At 44.4% G+C, this 19,546-nt stretch overlaps 1 protein-coding gene across 1 annotated transcript in view; it reads left to right on the forward strand.

The window, feature by feature from the left end:
- Positions 1–2,595: 2,595 nt before the first annotated feature.
- Positions 2,596–19,546, forward strand: part of MYH13 (myosin heavy chain 13) — a 55,919-nt gene continuing 38,968 nt past the window's right edge. The window contains exons 1-10 of the mRNA XM_012805938.1: positions 2,596–2,799; positions 4,624–4,767; positions 4,855–5,011; positions 6,782–6,809; positions 6,897–7,008; positions 11,037–11,129; positions 13,038–13,101; positions 13,192–13,290; positions 13,402–13,505; positions 16,574–16,712. Coding sequence (XP_012661392.1) covers positions 2,596–2,799; positions 4,624–4,767; positions 4,855–5,011; positions 6,782–6,809; positions 6,897–7,008; positions 11,037–11,129; positions 13,038–13,101; positions 13,192–13,290; positions 13,402–13,505; positions 16,574–16,712 — 1,144 coding nt within the window. The remainder of the gene's footprint in view (positions 2,800–4,623; positions 4,768–4,854; positions 5,012–6,781; positions 6,810–6,896; positions 7,009–11,036; positions 11,130–13,037; positions 13,102–13,191; positions 13,291–13,401; positions 13,506–16,573; positions 16,713–19,546) is intronic.

Below are 19,546 nucleotides of genomic sequence, written 5' to 3' on the forward strand. Positions count from 1 at the left end.
TTGAGCCCAGGAGTTGGAGGTTGCTATGAGCTGTGATGCCACAGCCCTCTACCCAGGGGGACAGCTTGAGGCCTCTGTCTCAAAAAAAAAAAGAAGCTGTTGTAGTAAAATCCACTTAAGCCATGACACTAAGAACTTAACCTTCAAGGAAATGAAGGGGGAAAGCAAAAAAGATGAATTTTTCCTCATCCTCTCGGTTGTGACTGAGAAAATTTAAAGCAGCACGATGGATGGCTGCAGGCAGGGACCCTTGTCTGTGGGGGTTCTACTGAGCTTCAGTCTTTTACTATGAAAACTTAACCACAGCCCACAGGCATTTGGGCAGGGCCACTGGCCAAAGTAAAGTGAGAATGCAATTTATCTGAATAAGGCCCAGCAAGAGCAATGCTTCTCTTTCTAATAGAACTCTAGGGAATCACAGGGAGTCTAAACAATGACCACTTACCAATGAACAGCAGTTTCATAAAGGGTAAGATGGGGGAGAGAGAACTATAACCTGTTCAACTTTTCTACTTTACAAAGAAAACATAAAAGAACTTATTTTAAAAATACAAGCTGTAGCCAGGCACAGTGGCTCATGCCTGTAATCCCAGCACTGTGGGAGGCTGAGGTGGAAGGCTTGCTTGAGCTCAGAAATTCTCTGAGTGAGGGTGAGACCCCCAACTCAACAAAAAAAATTTTGAAAACCCAGCTGGGCAACTAGTGTCTGTAATCTCAGCAACTCGGGAGGCTGAGGCAGCAAGATGCCTATGTCGGAGGTTGCAGTGAGCTATAAGGAAGCCGCTGCACTCTGCTCAGGACACAGGGTGAGACTGTCTCAACAAAAACAAATCAAACAAAATATGAGCTGTTTCTTAAGAGAGCTAAGGAGAAGGGCATGTGTGTGTGTGTGATTTAACTTTATTTGTGTCAGCTTTAGGAGAATGTGTGGGAAGGAGAAGAAGAAAGGAAGGGAAGGGAGAAGAGATCTGAGGAAAATAAGGAGGGGAATTGAGGGAAAAGAGGTCCACAAAGCGAGTGGGGAAAGCAAATTTGGAGAGCAGGAAAATAAAAATGCAAGTGCAGAGAGGGGAGAAAAGGAATCACAAATCCTGCGGGAACCTTAGACAGGAGCTGGGCGGGCTGCTTGTTTATGGGTGGGATGAGACTGGGGCCTGGAAATGTTAAAAGGCTTGATTCAGGTCAGTGCTGGGACTTTAGGATGGATTTTCTGGCTTCTAGGAAGGGAGAATACATTACATAGTGAGAAAAAAATTGAAAAAGAGAGGAGCCAAAAAGGGGGAGACAGTTTGGGAGAGAGTGACACAAGAGATAAGAGAGAAAGGGTGGAATTATAACCTCTCCGCGTGCACACACAAACACACACGTATCAGGCAGAGAGTTTTAAGGCAAGTATTAATCTAATTTAACAATATATGTCACACCCTGGCACTGCCATCCACAATCAAAGCACTAGGCCTTGTGCTTCCCCACTTTAATGTGCATGGAGATCACCTGGGGATTGTGTTAAAATGCAGATTCTGATTCTATAATCTGGAGTGGGTCTTCAATTCTACATTTTCTAACAAAATCCTGCCTGTGCTGATGCAACAATTCAGGTCTGTTTTCATGGGACTAGACTTGAGCAAGAACTTTAACATAACTATGCTATGACAGCAGTTCTCAGGGTGTGGTCCCTGACCAGCAGAATCACCTGGGAACATGCTAGAAATGCCAACTTTCAGGACCCAACCCAGACCTATGGAACCAGAAGTTCTGGGGGTAGGGCCCATCTTCTGTGCTTTTACAAGCCCTTTATGGGATTCTGGCGCCTGTTATACTTCAGAACAACTGTTCTGGCCCTTCCTATCACCTTGTTACCTAAGCAAGTGTGACAGATTTTTATGTGCAAGTCATTTGCTTGGTATAGGAGATCGGAAATTTCTATTAGGAATTACCAGCATTTCAATAACTATTATCAGATAGTGACTCACGCCTGTAATCCTAGCATTCTGGGAGGCCAAGGCAGGTGGATTGCCTGAGCTCACAAGTTCAAGACTGGCCTGAGCAAGTATGAGACCCCGTGTCTGAAAAATAGCTGGGCAAAGTGGCAGGTGCCTATAGTTACTCAGGAGGCTGAGACAAGAGAATCACTTGAGCCCAAGAGTTTGAGGTTGCTGTGAGCTATGATGACGTGGCGCTCTACCCAGGGCAACAAAGTGAGACTCTCTCTCTCAAAAAAAAAAAGATTTTAGGATGACACTGAGGTCACAGGGCTCAAACATGATGAGCAATTTGCAAAGTGCTCATGTTGGCTCTGATTCAGACTTGCACACATGTGAACTAAGACATATTCCCAAAATTGACACTCAGAGATGAAATCAGTCATCCTGCTTTTTTCTTAGAATAAAATTGCCCCTTCAGCTCATTACCACTTACCCACGATAAACCTCTTAGACCTGGTTGAAGATCCCTCAGAACCTACATTCCTCCCAGGAGTCTTTTGAATCTGGCCCCTATCTGATTGGAAATAACAGGCAGGGGCCTTGCAGATTTCAGCTGTCATCTAGGCGCAAGACTCAGCGGCCCCTCTGGTCTTCCCAGCCCCCTGCAGTCATGAGCTCCGATGCAGAGATGGCCATTTTTGGAGAAGCAGCTCCTTACCTCCGGAAACCAGAGAAGGAGAGAATTGAGGCTCAAAATCGCCCATTTGATTCTAAGAAGGCCTGCTTTGCAGTAGACGATAAAGAAATGTATGTGAAAGCTACGATCCAGAGCAGGGAAAATGACAAAGTCACAGTCAAGACCCTCGATGACCGGGTAAGTGTTAATTCCAGTGTCTTTGATAATACGCGCCTCCTCGTGTACATTACGTCCTGGTCTGCAGGACCCTGAAGTGTGAGCTGAACTTGGTCTGTTTCACAGTGAAGTAGCAGGTGAAAGCTACTATTGCTTCCACCCTGGATCTTTCCTCTTTCCTTTGCCAGAGATTTGGGCTTTCAGGAAGTTTTGTGGTGTTTGCTTTGGAGAAAAGTGGCCAGTGAGGGTGAAGAGGTTGGGCTATGTAAAGGAGAGGGTGGAAGAGGTTGGACTATGTAAAGTATGATTGCTTCAGGACGCGCTGACCAAACAGAGCTCTCTGGGCTGCCCAGTGATCCTTTCAGAGAAGGCTCAGGAGCCCCATCTGCCATGGAGAATGCCCGTGTGCTATTCAGTCCTTACTGGACGTCCACTAGGACGAGGTCACAGCATTGGCCGCTTCACAAATACGGGAAATCTCAACACCTGCTTTCCCTAAGTTTACCATCTAGTGTAGAAATGTAGGTGCATATGGCAGGTAAGTATCTCAGTTCACAAACTCAGGCATATGAGACAAATCTTGCTTTTATTTTTATTATTGAATTTAACCTCTGATTTTGGCCCCTTTTCACAGGGCTGGAAGATATTTTCTTCAGTCACTCTTGGGGTTAGGTCAGCATGGTGTCAGGTCTTCAGAACCTCAGCCCCAAAGGTTCAGGATACAGAGACTTTTCCAGCTCCCCTTCTGCGACCTTGGGTGTCTGTCTGTCTAGTCTAGGGTGGTGGGACAATGGGGTCTCCCCTCCTCAAGAAACTTGGTCTATACCAGCGAAGCCCTTTCATTTTACCTTTCTCTAAAACCCTCAAAGGTCTCGTAAGGACTTAGGCTTTTAGGAAACAAAATCAGAAGTGTTTTTAGGCTCCTTCCTTTTTCTGTCTTATTTTCTACCTCTCCTGAGTAGTGGAGTACGGAGCCAGCTGTGTGCTTGAGTTGGAGAGAGAAGCTCGAAAAGCACCAAGAAGAGAAAAATTAAATAATAGTCTCAAAATGCTATTGTGCCATGAACCATGATACAAATCCAAATGTTTTAACTATTAGAAGTACAAAGAATTAGAGGAGCCCTGAAGCAACAGGGAAGAGAGGAAACAGCAGGGAAGAGGCGGTGCTTGAGCTGAGGTGTGAAGTTTTCTAAACAAAATTTCAGTGAAGATATTCTAGTTGGAGGGGCCCACGCGAGTGGGTGTAATAAGGAACACTTTGGAACACCTCTTTCCGACCTCCCATCCTTGGGCTCACTGCAGTACTCACAGAAAAACATGGTAAACAGAGGCAAGGCCTCAATGACCCTAAGCCCCGTCTGGCCACCGTGAGGGCAAAAAGGCTCTGTAGCTCTGCACATCTGCACCCAGTCCTGACGTCAACACGGCAGGGTGACTGGGGACATCGGATCAGAACTGCTTACAGAGTTTGTCCAGAATCAGATTCATCACAAACAAGTTAAGTTGTAACTTGTCGGCCACACAAGGGATGATAACAAGCTGGTCAACATACAGAGGTGGTCAACGATAAGGAACTAGGCCTACTGCACTGATATGTACATGGGGTGCATTTCCAAACTATGAAAATCAGGTCAACTTTAGGAGGTGGTCAGTGTAGAGAGGTGGTCAACTACAGAGGTTCTACTGTATTTATGGATCATCTCTGGACATGGAAATTGTCTGTAACATTATCTAATGTAACAGAGTAATTGCCCCATGCCATCTCGCCACTCCAACCACTCAGTACAGTGGGGTGTGGATAGCTAGCTTTCCCATTCTTCTCCTGCTTTTCCTCTCAACACCCAGACACTCACTCTGAACAGTGACCAGGTGTTCCCCATGAACCCCCCCAAATTCGACAAAATCGAGGACATGGCCATGATGACTCACCTGCATGAACCTGCTGTGCTGTACAACCTCAAAGAGCGTTATGCAGCCTGGATGATCTATGTGAGTGCCCTTCAGCATATTTTTTTATTCCATTTATTTCCCTCAATAAAAGTAAGATGCACATGTTGAATTTTCTGATTTCCCCAGACCTACTCAGGCCTCTTCTGTGTCACTGTCAACCCCTACAAGTGGCTGCCGGTGTACAACCCTGAGGTGGTGGGGGCCTACAGAGGCAAAAAGCGCCAGGAGGCCCCACCCCACATCTTCTCCATCTCTGACAATGCCTATCAGTTCATGCTGACCGGTGAGTCATTTCTTTGATTCATGTTTTGAAGTTGTTCTTAGTTAATGATTCAAGCCTTTGATGGTGGGGACTCAGATGATTTAGAAATGGAAAACCAGGGTGATAATGTCTTCTACTGCCAGTCATGGTGCACAGCAAGGCCATGGCATGGTCATGGTTGAAGTCACTCTTAGCTCCTGCTGATTTGGGGGCATGCCCAATAAGATGCCCTGCCCCTACCTCCAAAAAAAATCCCTTAATATGGACAAACTTGGAAGACCAACTGTATACCACTTAGCGAATGCAGAGTTGGAGAAATGGGTAAAGCAGTGTCCCTTCATCTGCCTTCTTTCCCAAACTCTGACTCCCCTTTCTCTCCCTAAATTTCCGGAATGACACTGGAAGTAGAGATTAAGGTAACATCGTCATGCCATTATGCCTATTATCAAGTCTGTCTGTCAACTTGCACTTGACCTGTCTTGGCACAGGCACAATAAATAGAAGCAAGCAGTTGAGATCTTCAGATGCTTAAAAATCATCTAATGCAATGGTGCTCACACTTCTGTAGTTTCTGTGTTACATCCACAATCTTTGCCTTTCTTTTAATATTTTTCATTAAATGTATCAAAGTTGTATTAATTATGAAGGGAAGATTAACATACCTATTTCTAATAGTTTGCTATGGCTGCTGTAACAAAGTATCACAGACTGGGTGGTTTATAAAACAGAAATTTAAGCCACCAAGTCTGCCACCCAGTCTGTGATACTTTGTTACAACAGCTACAGCAAACTACTGGGTGCTGTGACTCACACCCCAAGGTGGGTGGGTTGCCTGAGCTCAGGAGTTCAAGACCAGACTGAGCAAGAGTGAGACCCCATCTCTAAAAAAACTAGAGACAGGCACCTGTAGTCTAAGGCAAGAGGATCGCTTGAGCTGAAGGGTTTGAGGTTGCTGTGAGCTATAATACCACAGGGCACTCTACCAAGGGTGATGAAGTGAGACTCTGACTCAAACAAAACAAAACAAAACAAAACAAAACAAAACATAGAAATTTACTGTCCCACAGTTCTAGAGGCTGGAAGTCTTAAGACCCAGACGTTGGAAGGGCTCAGTCCCTCTGAGGGCTCTGAGAAGGCACCTGTCAGTTTCCTCGCTAGCAGAAATCTTTGGCATTCCTTGGCCTGCAGAGGCATCGCCCTCATCTCTACCTTTATTGTCATATGACATTTTCCCTGGGTGCATGTCTGTCTCCACTTGACTATTTGCACCTGCATCTTATTTACACCACATTTTCAAATAAAGGCATATTCTGAGGTAAAATTTCAGGTGACACTGTTCAATCCTCGTACTATTATAAGTGGAAAACCACATCACTTAGCACACGCAGAAGGCAAAGGTAAAAGGAAAATGAAATGGCAACCAGCCAGTGCCTGTACATTCTAATTAGAAGCTGTGGCCTCCCACAAGCTGTGAACCTGACACTTGCTTCCTTTGTATTAATAAAAAGGGAGATGAGACAGTGGTAGCAGGAAGTTAAAGATCTACAAACATGAATGACTTTTGCACCATGGGAATCACTGCTCACTTTCCAGCCTTCTCGTGTTGTACATCCTACTTTTGAGAAATCTGTGCAAACCGTCCCAAGGAAGATTAGACATGCCAGAATCATGACACTGGTTCATAGCAAAGCCATTAACTAAGTCCATGTTTTCTAACCATCCCCAGTGTTGCCCTGTTTTTTCATTCTATTTGTAGTTATTGGTTTGTTTTGCTTCCCTCTGCATTTCTAGATCGAGACAACCAGTCCATCCTTATCACGTGAGTAACCCATGTTTGCAACACAATGACTTGGACACCCAGTAGTCTCTTCCGTTCTCCTTTACCCCCTTATTTTTAAACCGACAGTGGTGAGTCTGGAGCAGGGAAGACTGTGAACACCAAGCGTGTCATCCAGTACTTTGCAACAATTGCAGTCACTGGGGACAAGAAGAAGGAGACACAACCAGGCAAAATGCAGGTGAGCAGCTGCCTGCATCCAGGGCTTGCTGGAACGAGGGTGATTGAAAGACTGACTGAACACCAGGTGTGTGCGAGTTTCGTGCTCAGAGAGATGGGTAGATAGGACAATTTCGGTTTGTCCTCTCTGTAGTCTCACCAGAAGACTGACAACAAATGTGGGACTACCCCTGGCAATTCTCCAATGGTTTGCGGGCACAGACTGGGTGTCCTGTAATTCAATTCACTTTTCACACTAACTACCTAGAGATAGAGTCACATCCCACAAGCTAAGCAATTGGTCCCATTAGACTACTGGATTCTAGATACCGGCCACAAGTATAGACCTCCTGAACCTGTAAACAACAACTATTAATTTGGGGTCCTCACAATAATTTTCTAGAATGGCTCCTTACAGTTCTACAGGCTGGCAAAGCAACACTTTACTTATATTTGCCAGTTTATGATAAAGGACACAACTTAGGATGAGTCAAATGGAAAAGATGCGGAGGCTGAGGCATGGGGAGGGGTGTAGAGCTCCCACGCTCTCTGCACACACCACCCTCCCAGCACCTCCACGTGCACACCAACCTGGATGCTTTCCAGACCCTTTTGTGTAGGGTTTTTATGGAGGCTCCATTATGTAGACATGATAGAGTAAATCACTGGCCACTGGGGATTGACTCAGATGTTAGTCTTCTTCCTCCCCAAAGGTCAAGGGGTAGGACTGAAATTCCCAAACCTTTAATCACGTAGTTGGTTCCCATGGCAACTTGCCCCTATCCTGAAGCTATCCAGGAGCCCCCAGCCATAAAGTTATCTCCTCAGCTCACAAAAAGACACTACTTCAGGGATTACAAGGGTTTTATGAACTGTGTGCCAGGAAACTGGATGAAGATCAGAAGATAGAGGGTGCCAAAAAATGGGTAACCATTTTTAAAAAGGGAAAAGCTTTATTAAAATTGTAGTACTCAATATATGCCAAGACGCAAGATGAATACAAGTCACTATTGAGCACCTCTTATAATTGCAGATGTCAAACGTGACTTGAGTGTCACATTTTTATTTTTTATTTTTTGTGTGTGTGAGATAGTCTCATTTTGTTGCCCTTGGTAGAATGCTGTAGTGTCATAGCTCACAGCAACTTCAAACTCCTGGGTTCAGGCAATCCTGCCTCAGCCTTCAGTGGCTGGGACTACAGGTGCCTACCACAATGACCAGCTCATTTTTCTATGTTTGGTGGAGCCTGGATCTCATTCTTTGCTCAAGCTGGTCTCAAGGTCCTGAGCTTAAGCAATCTACCAGCTTGACTTCCCAGAGTGCTAATAGTACAGGTGTGAGCCACTGTGCCCTACCAAGAATTACAATTTTAATACAGTTTTTTCCTTTCTTAAAATGTGTATACATTTTTAGCACCCTCTGTGTATATTTGGGGTTTTTTTTGTTATTTTGGGGGTTTTTTTGTTTTTTGTTTTTTGAGACAGAGTCTCAAGCTGTCACCCTAGGTAGAGTGCTGTGGCATCATAGCTCACAGCAACCTCCAACTCTTGAGAGGATCAAGTGATCCTCATGCCTCTGTCTTTCTATTTTTAGTAGAGATCTGGGTCTCACTTTTGCTCAGGCTGGTATATATTTGTTATATCATGATATTATCACATGGGACAAAGCAAGAAATGGTTCCACCTGAGTGTACTTGGGATTTACAACTAGCTCCATTAGCAACAACTGAGTGACCCTGATATCTGCTCTTTCTTTTCTTTTCTTTCTTTCTTTTTTTTTTTTTTCTTGAGACTGAGTCTCAAATTATCATCCTGGGTAGAGTGCTGTGGCATCACAGCTCACAGTAACCTCAAACTCTTGGGCTCAAGCGATTCTCTTCCCTCAGCCTCCTAAGTAGCTGGGACTACAGGCGCCCACCACAACACCTCGCTATTTGTTTTTGTTGCAATTGTCATTGTGTTTTAGCAGGCCCAGGCTAGGTTCAAACCTGCCAGCCTTGATGTATGTGGCTGGCGCCCCACCCACTGAGCTATGGGCACCACGCACCACCCTGACCTCTGCTCTTTTGGAGAAGGAATGGCCACTGTCAGTAGTTCTCAAACTAGAGCACACATCAGAATCAACAAGATGACCTCTTCTCAAGGGGCTGTGGGGCCCGGCCCCAGGCCCAGAATTCCTGATTGTGTAAGTCTAGGGTGGGTTCTTGTTAAGGTGGAAAGCTCAGTAGGTGCTCACAGGACAAGGAAAGAATTTTTCTAGACTAAGATTAGGATACAAAACTATAAAGTTTATTTTATTTTCTTAGAAAGAGAAAGTGAAAGAGAAACAAGTAGGGAAAGAGAGAGAGAAAAAAGACAGAGACATGTGGCAATCAGAAGAAAGAAAGGAAGAGTGCCCAGGTGGTGGCTACATTTAAGGGGGGCAAAGAGAAGAAATTCACCGGCTGTTGTGAAAACTGGTCCATCTTCTTTTCCTCCAGTGGGGTGATAAGCAGCTCTCTCAGCTTTTGGAGACACATATCACAGGTGTTTTTGATTCTGTTTTTTTTTTTTTTTTTTTTTTGAGACAGAGTCTCCCTATGTCTGTCACCTCGTAGAGTATTGGCTCACAGCTCACAGCAACTTCAAACTCTTGGGCTTAAGTGATTCTCTTGCCTCAACCTCCCAAGTATCTAGGACTCCAGGAGCCCGCCACAATGTACTTGTCATTGTTGCAGTTATCATTGTTGTTTAGCAGGCCTGGCAGCTTCGGTCTCTGTGGCCGTTGCCCTACTCGCTGAGCCACAGGTGTAGTTGATTCTACCCTGAGACATCATTTGGGGCAGGTTTGAGGCCACTCAGCTCTCACCCTATTGTTTCAGGGAGGACTCAAAAACCCTGAGGTTATAGGAACAAATTCTAAAAGGCAGGGAGCTGATAAAATGTAAAAAGAAAGAATTTACATTTCTTTTCTGTCTGTTCTTTTTAGAGGTTTGTAAAGGGGGAAATTCACAGGGAGCCTGTGAGTAAGTCTGCTAGGCAGAGAAAGAAAGAAGGCAGGGAGACTGATTTCAGTCCTTACAGAAAAACTGAGTTAATAATTTCTCTATGATCTTACTGTAATGACTGACCATCATTATGGACCTCATATTTTGCATTTCTAGCATGTTCCCAGGCAGTTTTCAGGCTGCTGATCCAGGGACCACATTTAGAGAACCACTGGGTTTGACAGTAGTTGCTAAATTGCTTTGGACCAAAAGGACAAGCAGTGGTGGAGGTGAGGGTGAAAACCCTGCCTTCATAGTGGACCTCTGAATATTAATTCTCATAAAATATCTTTTGCTACTTAAAAACCTTTTCTGAGAACAACTGTTACTATCATATCATCTCTAGGTCACTTGCATTGCTCACATTCTGTTTCTCCTGAATACAAATGTCTATGATGTTAGATAGGTCACAAGGCATGAGGTAACAGAGGTACATAGTCCATGATTTATAATGAAATGTTATTGGAAAGGCAATCTGAATGTTGTGACAGGTAATGTTCTAGCCTGGAATCTGCCCTGAACAGAAGTCTCTTGACTGCTAAATCTGGGGTGGGACCTTGAAGGCTCTTCTGGTGGGTGGGGTTGGGGCTGTGGGTACAGACAGCACTGGCCACCAGGTAAGGCTAATCAACAACTCTTCCTGGACCCTGCCCAGAGCACCCACACTTTTAGGTCACCAAGGGACTACTTTATTTATTTTATTAATTTTTTTTTTGAGACATAACCTCAAGCTATCACCCTGGGTAGAGAGCTGTGGCATCACAGCTCACAGCAACCTCCAACTCCTGGGCTCAAGTGAATCTCCTGCCTCTGCCTCCCAAGTAGCTGGGACCACAGGTGCCCGCCACAACACCCGGCTATTTTTTGGTTGCAGCATCATTGTTGTTTGGCGGGCCCGGGCTGGATTGGAACCCGCCAACTCAGGTGTATGTGGCTGGCGCCTTAGCCACTTGAGCCACAGGTGCCAAGCTGAGACTACTTTAGTAAACAATCCAAAGCCCTTTCTTTTCCTCTTCTACTTTTAGGGAACCCTGGAGGATCAGATCATCCAGGCCAACCCACTGCTGGAAGCTTTTGGAAATGCCAAAACCGTGAGGAATGACAACTCCTCAAGATTTGTAAGATCTAGACCAATTTTCCACTATGCCCCAAACCACACTCTCTCTTGAAATGCTAGATATGGAAAATTGTCATGTAAACTGGAATATGCAGGTCTTATTCTACCCCTAAATGATTCAGATCAATCTACCCACCTGGATATTTTGATACACTTTGAAGAATGTATTGGCTTCTTCCCAGCGATCCTTTCCTAACTAGTCGATACCACCTCACAGTTTCCTAAAGTCACTCCCAGTGATTCAAATCCCATAACTAGAGAGCTGCTCTTTTATGCTAAAACTGATCTCTCTGGGTGGAAACATTTTAATATATAAAACTCTATTGAACAGTATCTATTGACTTAGCCACAGAAAACTTAGTATGAGTAAAGTTACAGGTTTGACGTCTCCCAATTTAGTGGTGAAGGCAGGAGAAGAACTCAAAAACTGGCAATAGATTGATACAGAAGATACTGATGGTTATGCTCCAGTTTTCAACCTTTCAGTTAGGTTCACTGGCTCAGCTGACGAGGTATTTACTCCACACTGGCAAACACACATCCAGCTCTCTGCTGCGTTTCAGTGGAGCAAGTACTCAGAGGTGAAGCTCTCATTTCTGCCTGTAGTTGCAAAAGTAAATCAGACTGCACACATCTCAGTAGTCACAGAATCTCAAGCTCACATTGCATTGTCATCCTTCAAAGATAAAATGGTTATTGATGAGAAAGTAGATGCTTCTGTCAAGGATTATAGCTCTGAGCCTTGACCTTCATTCCTTGGACACACCCTCTGTACCTTTTGCATTCCCCTCTGCACATCTGTCTTACATCTTCTCCGTGGGAGACCGGGCATGTTACATGGCAGAGGTGTGTTACGAATGGCTTGACCAGGTCATGTATTGCACTAATCTGATGCCAGCTTAAAGTGGAAGATACGCCTTTAGGCTTTCCCTGCTCTCACTCCCACTTATTTAGTTTCCAGACTTCTCCTCTTGTGACTCAGATATCACAATCATTTTAGCTATTCTGTTCTTCCTTCAACCTTTGCAGGCTAGAGGTGACTTCCATTAAGCAGCTAAAAATACTGAAGACCCAACACCTGCAATTCCCACATCTCTCCACTGACCCTTCCCTAACTTTTCCTAGGCTTCCTTTGGAAAATATTGAGAATATTACTGAATACAGATCACATTTCAGACTCGATGGGTGAATAAGCAAGGTGGCATTTTTGTCCTCAGATTTGGTCACAGTATGATAGGGAACCAAGTAAGCGGGTGACATAAGAAGGGAGTTTACTCACACACACACGTATACACACACACAGTGCCCCCAAGACGTATACACGTTTTCAGAAAGGAAAATGTATTAAAATTAGGCACTCAATATAGACCAATGACATTTGTTATCTTGTACCTGGAATCTTGTATCTCTTATAACCGTAGAAGTCAAATGTGACTTGAGTATAATTTTAATACAGCTTTTTCCTTTGTACTTTCTGTATAATTTCACCTCCCCCCCAAAATGTCAGACCAACAATACAACCAGGTTATCAACTCAAAGGTATTATGAGGAGTTTGAGAATCCAGGTATAATAGAGTAAGAATTCAGAAACAATAGAGTAAGATAAAAACCAAGGGTGCAGTTGATAATGAAGTCCTCCCAAGAAGAAAGCTGGAGAGGGAGACTGCAGGGATCCCCTGTGCTGGAGGATCAGGACCAGGGCCTTGAGTAGAGCTGCCTGAGTCTTGGCTGATCCAGCTTGGAGACTCCAGATACTGGTAAACAGGGAGGAGGGAAGTCTTCCTGCTGTGGCATCACTTCCTCCCTGGCGCTACACTTCCCAGCCGCCTGTGGTAGTCCCTATAATAGGCCAGCCACAGAGTCATATAAATCAAATAACTGTGCTATCTGTCCACCTGCTATTACACAGGGGAAGTTCATTCGGATTCATTTTGGAGCCACAGGAAAGCTGGCCTCGGCAGATATCGAAACCTGTGAGTCTGGACACTACAAATACCTTGGGATTTAGCCACAGAGTCATCTCCCAGGAACCTGAGATCTCACATTATTTTTTGTTACCTTAGATCTCTTAGAAAAATCCAGAGTGACATTTCAGTTATCCAGTGAGAGAAGCTACCATATTTTTTACCAAATCATGTCAAACAAGAAGCCAGAACTGATTGGTAAGTTCTTGGGATCTCTTTCTTATCCGTCAAATCAGTGGAAAAACAAACAAACAATAAAACCCAGGGTAAGTTGGGCATAAGATGCAAAAGGGATCTTGTGTTTCACAGACCTGCTTCTGATTTCCACTAACCCCTTCGACTTCCCCTTCGTGAGCCAAGGAGAGGTCACCGTGGCCAGCATTGACGACAGTGAAGAGCTTTTGGCAACTGATGTAAGTCTGTTACTTGTTTGTTAGCACGTAGAATTGTTGAGCTCATGAACTGAGAGACATCTTAGTGAACTAATGGGACAACTGGGACCCAGGGATGATAAGTGATTAGATTCAAGATCTCAGAGATCAAGAGCTTAGAGAATTAGTACAGCCCGGCCCTCTCCCTACTCAGCTCCACTTCCCAGGATTCCAAAATCAGAATCCAGAAGGTTCTCCAAAGCAGGCGTTCAGTTCTATTCTCTAGCATTTAATTGAACTAAACTTTTGCATTTATGAGATCGTTAATATAACATTTGTTCGAAATTTTCAAGTTACAAAATTATTTACATGGTTTCTTCAAGAAAATGTAGAAAATCTAAAAGAAAAACATAGAGCAAGGAGGAAAAGCCCACGCTGTAAGGGTCTGCTTATCTTTCTTTCTACTTACCACCTTAGGCTCACCTGAGGTACCTACTTCCTCAGGGTACCTGTGAAGCCTATGGCCTGTATCTTTGGAGAGTATCTGCAGGATTAATAATCACAATCACAATAATGATACTTAAATAAATCCAGGGCTTCCATATGAAAGGCACTGAGATAAGTGGCTTTACCTGCATTATCTCATTTTAGCCTCAAAAGCACCTCTGGCGAAGGTACCACTGTTGTCCCTATTTTACAAATGTGGAAGCTGACTCTGAAAAAAGGACATAATTTCCTGAAGACATGGTTTGTAAATGACAGAGTGCTAAAACCCAGGTCTGCCTAACCCCAGAACTTGCATTTTTAATTAAAATATACTATCTCTGAGCAATCTATCTCCACCTCTGCTGGCTCTACCCTCACAGAAACCACAAGAGCTTGTAGGAAGGGGTCTTGTTCATCATCCTGGGGACAGTGCCTCACAACTAGCTTCTTCACCTTCATTTGGTGACACTTCCAGGTATTGCTGGTTGTTTTAAAGCAAATAAAGTGTTTGTGATCAAAGAAACTTCAGTTATCTCAAGTCTAGCCACATTAAAAGAAAAACTTTAGGCAAATTCTGTTTAACAGAGTGTGTTTGAGCAAAGAACAATTCACAACTCAGACATCACTCAGAACCAGGAGAGCTTCTGAGGGCTCCCCCCAGCAAGGTAGGCAGCAGCATTTACAGACAGAAAGGGAGTGACATACAGAGCAACTTGATTGGTTGCAGCTCCCGCATCTGCCTTATTTAAACCATGGTATTTTGAGGCATTTGTCTTATCTGGACATGGTCTGATCAGTTGGCAGCCTGTGATTGGCTGAGACACAGCTATTTGTTACAAGAACATACTCCTAGTTAAATTACAATTTGTTATGTACTAAGTTTGCCACATATAGAGGCCAGTTTGACCAAGTTGAATTTAACAGTCATTATATACAGTGGGTATATAAAAAATAGTGAGAAATAGCGGCCAAAAGCTGGAGAGCTTAGCATCATAATCCAGGAATTCCAGCACTGTTCAGATTCAAGACAGTATGCATTATAGAATATTACATCTAGAAGGGAAGACCATCAGAGTGAGTAACATCATTTTTCAAACGGGAAAGGGGTAAACTTTTGCAGAACCCTTTCTGTGTGCTAAGCATTAGGTAGGCACCATCTGTATGTCATCTCATTATGTCTCTGACTTATTAAAACTGTCTTTAATATGGGTTTTTTTTCTTAAAATGTGCACACATTGTTGAGGCACCCTGTGTAATTTTAAACATGCTTCCCCAGTTTTCACTAACTCGTGAGCACAGAAAGGGCCAGGTTAATGACTGATGCAAGGCTTCCAGCCCCCAAGAAAGGTCCTTCTAAGGAATTCTAAGTCACCAGTAGTGTCTCACATCCTCACTGTAGGCACTTTCGTGGCAAGTGATGCTGTTGCTACTGCCCCTGGTGGAGCTTCTCCGAGGTGATTGTTTGTGGTCTGGAAGAGAGAGAACATCCCCTTTCAAAGATGATATGTTCCAAGAGGCCCCAGGCAGTAATGCTTTCACCAGGTTCCTTTCAGTGTTTAGTGAAAGAGCTCTTTCCCCTTTAACCTACACCCACCCCTCCCTAGAACAAAGGGAGATGGGAGATGGGATATGGATTCCAGGGAAATGAGCTCTTGAAATGGGCTCTTCCTCCCCATAAGAGAGGCCACTCCAAGAGTGAGCACCTCCCTCTTGAGTATCATCCTGCTGATGCTGACCTGCTCCGTCTAAACTACCAGCTCACCAGACATGTTCAGACATGTTTCAACAGGCTGCAAACTCTGCTGCATAATCAATATGTACACCCCACAGCAGGATTTTTTTTTTCACTTAAAACTTTTAGCAGGAGATTGGCAAAGTGGTTATAAAACCAAATCAGAAACTATTGTAGGATCTGAAGTGACTCAGCCCTAGCCCCAGTCCCCAATCTCATCACATCCTCCCTATATGACATGGGGGCAGGTTACCTACCCATGAGGCACCTCTGTTCTTCCCCTAGATATTTGGATAAATCCTAATGGAGACATAACGAGATGACGTACAGATGGTGCCTACCTAATGCCTAGCACACAGAAAGGGCTCTGCAAAAGTTTACCCCTTTCCCACTTGAAAAATGATGTTACTATCTCTGATGGTCTTCCCTTATAGATGTAATATTCTATAATGCATATTGTCTTAAATCTGAACAGCCCTGGAATTCCTGGATTATAATGCTAAGCTCTCCAGCTGCTGGCCACTATTTCTCAGTTACCACCTGTGACATTTCCTTCTCTCAGCATCATATGATGGTTCCTATAGCCTCACTCAAAAAAGAGCCCCCAAATTTGTGCACCATGTTGGAAAATACTATAATCAGCTCTTATTTTATGGAAGAAAATGGATAATTCCCATTTCCTCCCTGTAATCTCCAATCACCCACACAAACATGTTAAAAGAATGATCTTTAACCCTAACTTACCACACCCCACCTTTCATACATTTATTCCAGCAAATGCTGTCTCATGTACTAAACAAACAAAAAAAGTAAGGGTAAGGTCTTTGCCAGGAAAAAGCTGCAGATGAATCCCTGAGTCCTACTGTGATGGCTGTCCTTTCCTTTCTCCCAGAATGCCATCGACATCCTGGGCTTCAGCTCAGAGGAGAAAGTTGGCATCTACAAGCTGACGGGAGCCGTGATGCATTATGGGAACATGAAGTTCAAGCAGAAGCAGCGTGAGGAGCAGGCAGAGCCAGACGGCACTGAAGGTAACCGAGTCTGGGAAGGGGGCTGGGATTTGACTCGACTCCTGAGTTCATGTGTTGACTGTGCCACATGAGATAAACCACATTCATTTCAAGAGCTGCTCTTCCAAAACCATATAACCCAAATTTGGGTTGCCCATGGATCGTGGTATGTGTACTGGTCACTCGGTCAAAGGGCCCCAGAGTGGTGAATCTTGAAAAACAAACAGCATCACTGTCATAAATGAAGAATCACCACCCACTCCATTTTTCACCATCTATGTTTACCTTTTTCTTTAAGGAGAACTGTGAGAAAATACTGTTAAGGGAATTTCACTTTCTCTCTGTGTACATCATTATTAATGCCCAGAATACACTCCTAAAGAGGAATTTGGTAAAGTGGGGGCCAAGTTTTCCTTCTCTCATCACTCCCATATCTAACATCTGTTGAACTTGATCCGAAACCAAGATCTGGTGAATTAACTTCCTCCCTGCTGGTCCCACCCACCAAAGAGGCCTGGAAATAGAGCAGAGGGCAGTGGGAGGGGCCACGGACTCACCCACTCTATGTCCTACTTGCTGGACTTCCTGTCTCTCACAATGCATCTTACAAGATCCCTGAATAAAAAGCTGGCAACGGCTCGGCGCCTATGGCTCAACCGGCTAGGGCGCCAGCCACGTACACCTAAGGTGGCGGGTTCGAGTCCCCAGCCCGGATCCGCCAAACAACAATGACGGCTGCAACCAAAAAATAGCCGGGCGTTGTGGCGGGCGCCTGTGGTCCCAGCTACTTGGGAGGTGGAGGCAGGAGACTCGCTTGAGCCCAGGAGCTGGAGGTTGCTGTGAGCTGTAATGCCATGGCACTCTACCCAGGGAGACAGCTTGAGGCTCTGTCTCAAAAAAAAAAAAAGCTGGCAACATGGGCCATCCTGATAGATATACCTTTTCACTACAGTCTATGTTTTAAACCCTTAGGCAATAAAAGGGGACTGTAACCATGAATTAAAAGCCAGGACAATCTATAGGACCTTAATTAGTATTCTATAATGGCTCATCTGATTAAGTTAGGCCCACCTGGGATAATCTCCCTTCTTATTAATTCAGTAACCTCATGGTTTCAGTGATATCCCATCCTGCTCACAGGCTCCTCTCACTATGCCATGAAGGAGATTACACATGGCACGTACACCAGGGGACGCTCACTGACAGGGTGCTCACTCCAAGTGTTCACTCAGGAAACACTTCTAAGGTAATCAGGGAAGTCTTCTGCAAGGAAGGGGCTCTGACTTGGACTTTGAAGGTTGAGTAGGTTTCTGAACAATGTGAAGGAGAGATCAGTCGAGGCAGAAGAAATTCCATGAGCAAGAGGGCAGAGGAAGCAATATTATGGGAACTGAGGAACAGAGAGGGGTCCACTTTTAATATAAAACAGGATGTGTGCAGTGGATTTGTGAGAGATGAAAATTAAAAAATGATGATTTTGGCATCAGTTCAGGAAGGCCTTGAGTGCCACGCCACAGAACCCACTGACAAGTAGCAGGGGAAATATGCGTGGACAACCTGAAATTAATCTGTCAGCAGCCAGGCTCAGTAAGAGTGAGGAAACTTTTTTTCTTTTTTTGAGATAGTCTCACTCTGTTGCCCAAACTAAAGTGCAGCAACTTCAAACTCCTGGGTTCAAGCAATCCTCCCAGCTTCAGCATCCCAAGTACCTGGGACCACAGGTGTCTACCACAACACTGAGCTAATTTTTCTATTTTTAGTAGAGATGGGGTCTCACACTTGCTCAGGCTGGTCTGGAAGTCAAGAGATCCTCATGCCTTAGCTTCCCAGAGTGCTAGGATTATAAGCATGAACCACCATGCTTGGCCAAGAATGAGGAACCTTGGAAAAAAATGTTATTAGTCTCAACAAGGGGAGACTGTATTAACACACCTCAGCAGGTGTAGCTGGAGGAGGTGTCCCAGACCCTCCTTCAGCCCTAGCTGTGTTCTCAGTGTTTAGGAGTAGAAAGTGGGCAGCTGTCATGAGGGCTTGAACTCCAGTGATATCAACAATGATACCAATCCAGGTTGACATTCCCACCAGGCATGCTTCACGAGACCCTATCACATGGGTACTGTCATAGTCCCCAATTTTATAGAGGACAAAATTGAAGGACAAAGAAGCAAAGCCAAAATCTGAATCCAGGCTGTCTGACTTGAGAGCCTGGGCTCTTTGCCACGATACTATGCCACAACTGTTGGAGACAATGGAGAGCTCCCCCTACCCCCAGATACTTTGAGGGTGAAATGAGCAGGCCTTGGTACCTGTTTGAACACAGGCATGTGGGGAGAAGAGAGACGGATCTATCATCCCAGGCTCTCAAGTTTAACTGGCTAATAGGAGAGTAATTGTACCATCCACCTAAAAGGCAAAGCAGGAAGAGGAGACGGTTTGAGTGAAGACGAAATCACACATTTGGCCTCTGATTACTGGATTTTTATTAATTTATCTCCCCAAACAGCAATGAGGTGAGGGTCCCAATCAAGGCAGAGCTGTCTCTGGGGAGTAATATTTCTCTGCCTTCTCAATGAGCTCAGTGCAGGCAACCAGGTCCATCCTTCAGTCAATGAATGTCCACTAAATGCACAAATGATACAGCCTGTGAAACTGCCAACATTCAACTGGTATTGACCATCTGCAAATACTCGAAGGCAGGGTTAAGGTTTTATACTTCTCCCTTGGCTATTAACACAGCACTTAGTTTAAATTTGGAAGATGCCTAATGCATATTGTCAGCTGTCCAAATGCTGCCTCCTTTACCTATATACCATTTTAATGTATTGTTACAATCCAATATTGCTATGAAATTAGTA

This window comes from Otolemur garnettii, unplaced genomic scaffold (genome assembly GCF_000181295.1).
Source record: "Otolemur garnettii isolate 467f Iridium unplaced genomic scaffold, OtoGar3 scaffold00046, whole genome shotgun sequence".
NCBI lineage: Eukaryota > Metazoa > Chordata > Mammalia > Primates > Galagidae > Otolemur > Otolemur garnettii.